Source organism: Drosophila gunungcola, unplaced genomic scaffold, assembly GCF_025200985.1.
Source record: "Drosophila gunungcola strain Sukarami unplaced genomic scaffold, Dgunungcola_SK_2 000024F, whole genome shotgun sequence".
NCBI classification, from domain to species: Eukaryota; Metazoa; Arthropoda; class Insecta; order Diptera; family Drosophilidae; genus Drosophila; species Drosophila gunungcola.
Genome location: NW_026453203.1, coordinates 1119686 through 1131039, shown reverse-complemented (window position 1 = coordinate 1131039; position 11354 = coordinate 1119686). Strand labels below are relative to the sequence as shown.

Below are 11354 nucleotides of genomic sequence, written 5' to 3'. Positions count from 1 at the left end.
CAAAAAGATGTACCGCCAAGTGATGGTGGACGAAGCTGACCGAAACTTCCATCTCATAGTATGGAGACGAGATCCTTCCGAGTCCCTGAAAATCTTTAAGTTAAGCTCCGTTAAATATGGAACTTCGCCAGCACCCTTTTTGGCGATTCGGTGTTTAATGCGGCTAGGAGAGATGGCGCAAGCAACTCATCCAAAAGCCGCAAAGGTTATTTAGAATGATTTTTATGTTGACGATTTGCTGACGGCCGGCGCCGGTTTGTGTCCTTTGGTCACAAAGGCAGAGAAGTTGTTGCAAGAACTGTGGCTTCGAAAATTAGATTGGGACGAGTCGCTACCGATGCAGTTGCTTACATCGTGGGAGACGTTTAAAGCGACGCTTCTGCAGCCGCCTAAAATTAAGGTATCGCGATTCGTCAACACAGATCCACAAGTCCCGATTCAAATACATGGTTTCGCTGACGCTTCCATGCGAGCGTATGGAGCGTGCATCTATGTTCGGACTCAAACTGCTGAAGGTTTGAAAGTGTCTTTATTGACCGCCAAATTGAAAGTAGCTCCCCTCAAGACGAAAACTTTGCCTCGCTTTGAGCTGTGTGCAGCTCTCCTTATAGCAGATCTCTATAAACGTGCAGGCCATTGCTAAATTGTCCCATTGAGAATGTTTTCCTGTGGACAGACTCCGAGATCACGTTACACTGGATTAAAACCCATCCCTCGTCGTTGTCGGTTTTTGTTTCGAACCGGGTTGCAGAATTTCAGGATTGGTCGGAGAAAGCAATTTGGAGCCACGTTCCCACGAAAGTCAACCCAGCAGACATAGTGTCCCGAGGATGTGACGTAGAGGAGCTTACAACGTCCATTTGATTTGGTGGGCCTTCGTTCTTCCTAGACTCAGAAAATAATTGGCCTGTAAATAAACATTTCGAACTGCCGGCTTATGTAATGTCGATGGAGCTACGCAAATCGGCAATAGCTCTCGTAGTCAGCCCAGAGCCAAATTATTTACTTCAGAAAATAGAGTCCTTTTCTTTCCTTTCCTTTTCGCACCTGAAGCTTCTGAGAATGTTCGTCTGGGTTTTCCGTTTTATTCAAATGTGCAGAAAGGTGTCGAAGCCCTTTGAAAAAAGTATTTCGCCAAGAGAACTGGATTTCGCTTTTGATAAGTTGTCGAAGTTATCAAATTTCACGAAGTCAGGGACGACATAAGTAAAATTCGGAAAAATAGACCGGTAGCAACGAATATTCAAAAATTAAACCCTTTTCTTCAGGAAAATAAATTAGATTGGTGCTCCACGACATTGCTACGAGTTGGGGGTCGGTTATTGAATGCTCCTATCCCGTACGAAGCCAAATTCCCGTTGTTGCTGTCCTAAAGCTCACAGTTCGTCAGATCCTATGTGTCATACCTGAACGTTACAAACTGTCACGCTGGCCCACGAGCTCTCGTAAGTCGTCTGCGCTAGAAAATCTGGCTAGTTAATGCTCAAGAAGTCTGCCGACGATCAGTTCGGTCGTGCATGCGCTGCTTTCGCTGTAAGCCGCAACTCTTGTCGCAAATTAAGGGAAACTTGCCAGCAGATAGACTTCGAGCTCTCCGCCCGTTCAGCACAACTTATCGTATCCGTGGTAAGCCACCGTACAAGTCGTACGTGGCCTTGTTCGTCTGTTTTGCTTCCAAAGCGGTCAACTCAGAATTAGTGTTTGACCTAACCACTGATGCGTTCTTGTTGGCATTTCAAAGGTTCGCGGGTCGTCGCGGGATTCCGGAGAAGGTGTGGTGCGACAACGCCACCAACTTCGTCGGCGCAAATCGCCACATGAGAGAGTTCCGAGCCCGTTTGGGAAGCAGGGGGCGGTATCGAAACATTCGCATCAAAAAAAGGATGTGAGTTTGCGTTCATACCGCACAGAGCACCGCACTTCGGCGAACTATGGGAGACAGGTGTGAAGTCTGCAAAGCACCAGCGGCGCTCCCGGACCAGATCAGCCTGACCTGCTTGCGACGATGGCGAGGTGTCTCGTTCCTCAGGCACAGGTTTTGGCAGCGATGGTCCCGGGAGTACATCTCCAGCCTCCAGCAGCGGTCCAAGTGGCACCAGGGGAAACCCAACATCGTCGTGGGAGCGCTCGTCGTCGTCGCCGAAGACGATCTTTCGCCCCAGCAGTAGTGGATAGGCCGAGTGGTAGAGGTGCACGCCGGCGCCGACGTCAGGACGCTGGAGGGGGAGTATCGGCGAGCTGTCCACCGACTGGCCCTGTTGCCCGTTCTGGGCTGAAGGACGTCGTCCCTTCAGAGGGGGCGGAGTTTGCGCACTTGGCGCTTGTATTTGAAATCACTAGTTGTAGGGCGAGAACGGGAGCCAATAAAGCTTTAGTCCGTTCGCTCTTGCGAAGTCGCCCCGTCTCTCGCCACCTTAGCATAAGTTAGTTTCTAAGAGAAATTATTGAAATATTAAAGTTAGTGATCAATCGAACGTAATGGTAACCACTCCTTTTCGTCGTCGTGCTTTCGAAATAGTTTCTTCACAAGTTTCGCAAAATAAATCGTCTCGAACTACTGCAGTCACAAGTTTCGCGTTGTTAATACAAAACAGTATTAAATTTTCACTTATAATTTTAAGTTCAAATGTCTGATTCTCTTTAAAAACGTTTATATGTCAATATGTCAATCTTGCCTAGTGTCCTTGAGAATGCTTTTATTAGTACAAACTCCATCTTACCTTAAAAAGCAGTCATTCTTAATTTAAAATTTAACCGCATTAAGGCGGTATTATGGTCCAGAAATCAGAAAATTAACCGAATTTTTTTTTGCATTAATTTTTAAAATTATTTTAGAATTTTTTTTTCAAAATTCGAATTATTTTCGCAGACACAATCAATTTTTTTACTTGGCGTCTGAGCCATTAGAATTGTTTTCTAAACAAGTGTACCTCAAAACTACTTTTTTTGAGGTGGTTGACATATATCTCTCTATCTCGTGTGGCTCGGATTTAAAAATTGTTGATAATAAGTATTAATGAAGTATTTGAAAAGGTCGAAAAAATTGGGTGAACACATTTTTTTTAAGTACACGCTTTTTTGTTCTTTATATATATATTTTTTTTTGTGGTCAACCCGATAGCGGCATCTTTACTAATGAAGAATTTGTTTGATTGTTTTTTTTTCGATCTCTACAATGGTTGAAATAATGTCAACCAGGACGCACCGATTTTTTTAAAGGCCGGCCTGTATCTCGCTTTTTTTGTTTTTTTTATTATTTTTTATTATCTTCAAATGTTAATGAAAAATTTAAATAGTGGTATATAAAAAATCTTTTTAATTTTTTTGCATCTTGAAAAATTGCAAAAATTCTGGCTTCTTAACTAGAACACCCTCTAAAAGAATTATTAATGCAAAACTTGTTAATATTAAATCTATGTATGTTTACTAGTCAATTTGAATATCTACATCGTGTATAGGTATATAATCTTCAATAGTTTTACCACTTATTATAGAAACATAAATTCGCTTAAGAAGACAACAATTTGAGTTACATAAATTCAATACAAATTCAATTGTAAATATTTCACTGTGTTCACTCAAATAATCACTTTGCACATTCTGAACATCCAAATTACACATTCCATTAATTAGAGTTCCAGAAGATGGATTAACCTTAACGGATTGACAGACTGTTTTTAGTATCCACTTCTGAGGAGCTTCTTTAGTAAAATTAAGCTCCGGCGATAGGCGAAGTCTAAAATAAATAGAGCTCGTTTTAAGAAAATGCAGTGGCAAAGTCCTAACTAATTGATTCCCAAGGTTGTTTAATAAACATTGCGGCGCATCAGTTTCACTAGTCGACGAAATTTGACTAAAATCTAAAGAAAATGATTGAGATCTTAGCGTTACAAGATCTATTAATAGTATTGAGTGGTTGTTGGTATCAGCCACCAACAAATTTTGCCCGTCGGCGTCCAAGCACAGCCCAGCCGGCTCATTGAAATTTAACAGGGAACCATCTTGACCCTTGATTTGTAAAGTGGAAACATTGTTTGAAAGGGTGTCAATTACTTTGATCTTATGATTATAAGTGTCAGCCACATAGAGCCTGTTATTGGCATCATTGTAAGTTAATCCTAAAGGGTGCTGAAGTTTTGCGTTGAAAAGTTTGCCGTCAACGTCGCCAAACGCAAATAAGTTCTAAAAAAAATGTTGGGTTTTAAATAAAATTATCGTTTTAACCTTAATGGCAAGCAAATAACTTACCAGTGGGTTACGATCCCCTCCAACTACAGGCATAACCTTTCCGTCTATCATAGAAGCTTTACGTATACTAGAGCTTTCGCTGTCGGCTATGTATAAAACGTCTTTTGCCATGGCCAAACCTGATGGTTGTGCGAATGCAGCATTCTGTGGGTAAGAATTATTACGATTTTCCTCCAAACCATTTCCTATCAATGAGACACAGCAAAGAGGCTCAAATTTTCGGAATTTCCACCAAATAATGCCTTCTGGAAAATAGCCCCAAATTTGATGGGTGCCAGCCATAGATATAAGCACAATTGTTTTTTCAGGCACGTTACGTTCATCAAGATGAAAAGACATGTCCATGTCGCGCGTTCGAAATATAGCAACATCCCAAGGCGATGATAGAGGCTGCAAATGGCCTAGACGACCACCAATCCGTTCGTTTCCTTGAAGGCCAGTTCCAGCAAGAGTTTCCACCATTCCACTGGTTAAGGAGATCTTACGGAGGGCGTGATTTTTGGTGTCCGCAACTATCAAAGCGTTTTCATCAATGAAAGCTAGTCCTTGAGGGTTGTTAAACCGCGCTGCCGTTGAAATACCGTCAACAAAACCCGGCTGGTGTCCTCCAATCTTGTGTTGTACCAAGCCCCTGCTGGACACGACCAGAACCCGGTTGTTCCCAGTATCAGCGATCGCATACCGTCCCAGTGGGCTTCTGGCAATCTTTGCAGGAAAATGTAAGTTTGACGCCGGCTGACAGCTACTGGTTAATTTAATGGGTAAGCTGCAGTTGTCGATTTTCCCAAGACGTTTGAAAAATGATAACGCAGCACCAACGAATTCCTCTAGAAATTTTGCATGCCCCTCGCCCATTAATAATAGCATGGGTATACCTGTCGGGCTTAAAACTAACAAGGATGGCCAGCAGCGTATGCCAAGAGCACGCCACATTGTACACCGAGAATCGTTAACAATGGGATGTGTGATTCCATATCGTTCAACAGCGGACAGAAGGTTTGCCGTAACTTTTTCATTTTCAAACTTTGGACTGTGAACACCTATTACTAAAAGCCCACTTTCTATGGGAAACTTGTCTTCCAAATTGTGCAGCTCGGGCAAAACATGCATACAATTAATGCAACAATATGTAAAAAAGTCTAGAACAATAACTTTTCCGTGTAGATCCTTCAACGATAATGGACGACAAACATTAAACCAATCCAAATCTATTAATTAAACACTTGTCATAAAAAACTCAAAATAATTTTTAGAACGCTTACCAGACTCAAACTGGACATTGACAGCCTTAAGTTTTGCAATGGAGATGTCGTCTTTCCAGCGTTCAAGATAGTCAGTAAATGCCTTAACTCTTTCTAATTCTCCATTACTGCTTCGGTATGCTTGCAGAAGTTCATCTGTTATAAACGTCAATATATCAATGAAAGTTAATTCAGCATTGGAATCCATTTCAGAAAATATTTTTGGGTTTTGTTAGATAAATAAATAAAATAAAATGAAATAATAAATTAGTAATGTAACTTAATAAAATATTCGATACTATCGATACTATACAAAGACAACCAATAATACAGTGGTTCCACAGAGCACATACTTGCTGAATGGTTGGGATTTTTGGTGAAACATTTCGGTTATGACCGTATGACATACTGGGTATTCCCGAAACGTTTGAATCTCTGAATTTCTGAAAATAACATATTACTGATAAGATCACCGGCTAATATAATTTCATTATAGGTCAAAGATAAATCCCGAAAACAATGATATGAAATCAGTAAAGTCAAGTGATCTTTTTGGCCTGTATGCACATCCTAAAAGCATTTTGATTCGACAGAAAGAACCAGTTAGCTCAATAAATAAAAATTCGACAAATTAAGCTTTGGCTCCCTTACGAAGATATATTGCAACACCGCCAGCATGCTTATCACGATCGGCACATAATAAATTATAACCATCACAAGATACAACTCGAGCACTATTAAGAGACGAGAACTATGTTTCAGTAACGCAGACAGCATTAACGCCTAAGTTAACAAACAAATATCTAAACTACCCTATCTTTTTGGTCAAGCTCTGGGCATTTATATGACATAATTTCAGTTTTTGAATCAAGAAGCTCAACCATTGTCCTGCTGTTCGTTATAATGCTAGCCAATTAAATTGAATTTTGTTGACCCCTGTTCAATTAAATACATGGTGACACATAAACAATCAATAACATTTAAGAAATAAAATTAAGAAAACCTATACTAAAATATACATAAATAAACCAATGAGACATTTAGCGAATAAATTATTATGTGAAACATTCGAATTCGGATTCGCCTCCAGCACCGCAAGCTCTTCTTTGTTGATAACACGCTCGGACTCAGCGTTTGCAGACTCCTTGACGAAAACAAAAGCTCGGCGGCAAAAAAAAGTTGAGAGAAGCTTTCGTTTTTTCATGCCCATTGCTGCCTTGAAAATTTCGTAATTGTAACGGGTCAGCTATTCATTAACGTAAAATGGGACCTGCGAGTCAAAGCATCGTCAGTAGAATCGGCTGTTTCTTATGTTCGCGGCGAAATTGTCCAATTCGCCGTAGTAATTCGATCTTGTCGCTCACGTGTTCCACGTTTACTATTATGGCGGGTCAACTGTGGTGTATTATTTTCGCCACGTCGTTAGATTCGGTAAATGCTACTAAGTTTAAGGGCCGGTTTGAAGTTTGCCTCCAGCTGATCCACCTTGTGCAATGAGTGAAAAGTTTGAGCGGTTTACGATTTAAGTTATTCTATTCGTGTTTGACGTTTGTTGAGTCTTCGTAATTGCGGCTTTAGAAAACGGATTTGCATGTATGATTCTTTGTTTGTTTGTTGCGCCGAGTCTCACAAGTTATAAATTTGTTAAAAATTCAAATCAAAACAAATCGTTTTCCTTCCCCACTATGATTGAAAATGGAGAATGACAACTTTTGTTGATAGTTATATCTCGATTTTATCTAAGCCCAGTGGATGAGAATGCCTCCAATGGTAACGGAGATGGAGGAGAGAAACACTTCACTTCACTTCGCTTCTTCAAGAAAAAACACGTAAGTGCAAGTAAGACGGCAAGTCAGCAGAGCTTGGGCAGAGGTCCGGGCAGAGCAAATGGTGCCTCTATACATTTCTTACTCTATGCTGAGAGCCATGTTCGAAGCTAGCCTTGATTTCCCACCCCACTCTTCAGTTTTTGGCTCGAATTTGCAATTCGGTCCCGCAGCGAACTTGCAAATGCACTGCTCGCACCCTTAGCAATGGGAGCGAGCAGTTTAGATGCAGAAACTCACCGCGGGACCGAATTACAAGTTCGAATCGAACCGTGAGAGACTAAAATTTTCCCCTTTTTAGTCTAGGTGGCATCACTGGAAAAGTCACTCGAGAGAGCGGCAGAGCAAATGGTGCCTCTATATAGTTCTTACTCTATGCTCTACCATCTTTCAAAGATGGTCTTTAAGGTTTTGCCATGCCAAACTTTTTCCGGATATATCTTGGCGGTTGAATTTACGTTCCTAACCGCACGTTTCTAGCCGATGTTTTTTTGATGCAACTCAAAAGTCTTAACGCGAAAGAATTTGAATTGAAATGGCGGCCAGCCTTGTTTCTTTGAAAGTTTCTTGCACTCCATCAAACTCTTTTAGAAGTTATTTTTCCATTTCTTTTTCTTATATTACTGCTATGGATAAGTTTTTATATGGTTTTTTAAAAAAGAAAGGGGACATGGGAGGTTAACGCTCCCCTGGCAGCAATTTGAGCACAGAATAGAAATAAGCAATTATATAAAGGTCCAGATAACCAGTTAACAACTTATACATAGCATTGAAATATAATAAGAGCTTAATAAAGTACTTCTAAACGAGTTTGATAGAGTGAAAGACCGCCTCAAGAAATTCAGCATAGGCCTCTGTGACTCTTGATGGTCGGTGGATGGTGGTTTTGTGGGAACACCAGTCCAGCATCCATGAAAAATCCCAAACGTTTCGCTTGGATGGGCTCTGTGGGACTGGTCTATATCTGGGCTAAACATCATAAGATAGCACAGGTTGACGGTGTAATATTTTGAAAAAAAAAAAAGTGAAACTCCGGTTTTTCAGAGCACTTCCACCTTCCGATTTCAGCTGATCTAATCAGCTGTAGCTCATCAAAACATAAACAAAGATGATTGACCTATTGACTTTGTTTACGATTTGGCGAGCCACAGCTGTTCTGATAAGCTGAAATCGGAAGGTGGACGTGCTCTGTGGAAATCGGAGTTTCACATTTGTTAAAATTTCCAACCGTTTCCAACGGTTGGACTCTGTGGAATGAGAGCCAATGTGAATTGGCTAAAAACGGCAGACGGATGCTAATGTGAGTTGTCTATAACCAACGTCTCTAGCCGATGTTTTTTCGGTGCAACTAAAAAGTCTTGTAGTGAATATATATGAATTGCCATGGCGGCCATCTTTGTTTGTTTTCCTTATCGAAAGAAAAATGGGTACTTGGGAGGTGAACGCTCCCCAAGGCAGCAATTTAAAAATAGAGTAATAACCTGATTCCATTGCCGTTTTAAATGTGTCTGATTCCATTGGTGCATTGGCATTTAGCCAATATAAGTGTATGGCACGAACAGCTGATCTATGCTTGTTTCCTTTTGAATTGTCGCAAATCAAAACCAAATTAATTAAATGTCATGAATATGAGCGAGTTTACAAAAATGTTAATGCTCAGCAGGACATTCATAATGCTTTCAATTCATTTGCCAATATATAGCCTGATTCCATGCCGCATTAGTGCACTTTTTTATGTGACAGATTCTATTGGAGCATTAGCATTTAACTAATGCTACTCTGACATGTGAATGCTGCGTGTGCTGTTGTTTTCATTCATTCCATACAAAAGGAATCAAAAATGCGCCATCCTTGCATGTAAAAAAAAGCGTTTATAGTGGTGGCACGAACAAAATATCGTTAAAAATCAGTATTTTCCGGTTTTTTTTATGTTTGGGGCAAATGATTTTTAATCGCATTTATTTAATGCATTTATTTTAAATGCGGTATTTAGCCTTATGGGATTCCCTGTGTAAATAAATGCGCATTGGGCTAAATGCGTTTTAATGCGCCAATGGAATCCGGCTATTAGAAGATAAGGAAGGGGAGCTGATGGTATTGTTTGACAGGTTTGCATAGGAGACCTTCACAGTTTCTAAAAAAGAGCAAAGATTCTCGTATATGTTTTTACCTGCCAGATTTACAGCAGTAATGCATTGTAGTACTGCGACAAGGAGTTGATGCGTTTAGTCTTGTTTATATAAAAAAGAAATCAAATATTGGCACTAAACAAAATATCGTTAAAATTCAGTAGTTTCTGGTATTTTTCTAAAAATGTTCGAAGCGAAAGATTTAAAAAAGCATTTATATTTCGCATTTTTATAGCCTTGCAGATGGTATTATAATTTCAGTCAAAAGTTTTCAACGCAGTGAAGGAGACATTTCCGACCCTATAAAGTATATATACTCCTGATCAGCATCACTAGGAGAGTGGATGCCGTCTGTCCGTCCGTCTGTCCGTCCATCTGTCCGTCCGTTTCTACGCAAACTAGTCTCTTAGTTTTAAAGCTATCTGCATGAAACTTTCCCAAAAGTTGTCTTTCTATTGCAGGTAGTATATAAGTCGGAAAGAGCCGTATCGGACGACTATAGCATAAAGCTCCCAAAGGAACAATCGAAAAAAATTATAACTTTGTTTTTTTTTAATTTGTTTTTTATTATTTCTTCGACATATAGTAATGGTTTATTATTTCAAAATTGCGATTTAAATTTTATCAAAATCGGACGACTATATCATATTGCTCCCATGGAAACAATAAAAATATATGAAACATTTTTTCTTTTTAAATATAACTTTTCTATATTGCTATTTATTAATAAATTCTTTTTTACTTATTAATAATTTGACAGTTCAGAATTACGCTTTTAGTTTTATTAATATCGGAAAACGATATCATATAGCTGCCATAGGAACTATCGAATAATTGAGCTGCAAATCATAATAGCTTCAATGCTTTTAAACATATACGCAAGTAAATCGTAATTTTAATGGTTTTAAGAATATTTAGTTTTTGAAATAGCTTTGGCTTGCCGAAGTTTGTTTCCTTACTTGTTTTTAAATGCGGTATTAAGCCTTATGGGATTACCTGTGTAAATAAATGCGCATTAGGCTAAATGCGTTTTAATAAGACATTATTTAAAAGTTCAGAAAACAGTTAAGCACTTATTCATGGCATCAAAATAAAAATAAAGCAGAAAAAAGTTGTTCTAAAACAGTTTGATAGAGTTTAAGACCATCTTAAATAAAATGCATCTTAAGCCACTGTGACTTTTGTGACGGATGGTGGATGGTGGATGGCGGATGGTAGCTCTGTGGCAACAGACCGCTTCGCTTGGACGGGCTCTGTGGGACTGGTATAAGAAAGAATTTTTAACAACAAAACCTAGATATATCAATACAGCGTTTTTTTTTATTGTTGGAAAATGTTGTTCATCCGTTGAAATAATGGTCCATAAGGTTTTGCCGCTCCGAAAATGTGCGTTTAGTCCGTAATCCAAGTTTGACGGACTTATTTATGCGATAGCTAGCCGATATTTTTTCTGTGCAACCCTCTTGCAATTTTATTTTTATTTCAATATAACATTATCATTATTAGTACTACAAGTATTTTTTCTTATAAATTATGGAAAAGTCACAATGATTTAGTAAAATTAAGAATTTTGAATTTAAAAACAATTTACCAATATTTAATTATTTTATCCATTATGATAATAAATAAATAATGTTAAAATGGTTTCGTAACTTATTACTTAGTTTCGTTGCGTTAGTTATAGCTTTTAATTCATGCTCATTCCGTTCTCGAATAGCAGGTATTATGAAATGCCTTTCGGAGCTGGACATCTTAAATCAAGGACAGCACAACTAGCTGATCATCTCGTTGTAGTGGAGAGGTGGTTATCAGACTGGCGTATAAAAATAAATGCGCAAAAGTGTAAACACATAACGTTTACTCTTAACAGACAAACGTGTCCCCCGCTAACTCTGAATAACACGCCACTT

At 39.1% G+C, this 11354-nt stretch overlaps 1 protein-coding gene across 2 annotated transcripts; it reads right to left on the bottom strand.

Moving 5' to 3' along the window:
* Window positions 1-2855: 2855 nt before the first annotated feature.
* On the bottom strand, window positions 2856-5763 carry LOC128263866 (NHL repeat-containing protein 2). 2 transcript variants are annotated; one of them, XM_052999135.1, is made up of 4 exons: window positions 5511-5763; window positions 4249-5456; window positions 3056-4182; window positions 2856-2974 (listed from the first exon to the last, which is right to left on the bottom strand). In XM_052999135.1, exons 1-3 carry the CDS (start codon window positions 5695-5697, stop codon window positions 3427-3429), a joined length of 2151 nt encoding a protein of 716 aa, XP_052855095.1. In that variant the 5' UTR covers window positions 5698-5763; the 3' UTR covers window positions 2856-2974; window positions 3056-3426. The 2 variants fall into 2 exon arrangements, with proteins under 2 accessions (XP_052855095.1, XP_052855097.1); XM_052999137.1 differs by having other exon boundaries at window positions 4249-5470; window positions 5511-5604.
* Window positions 5764-11354: the final 5591 nt, after the last annotated feature.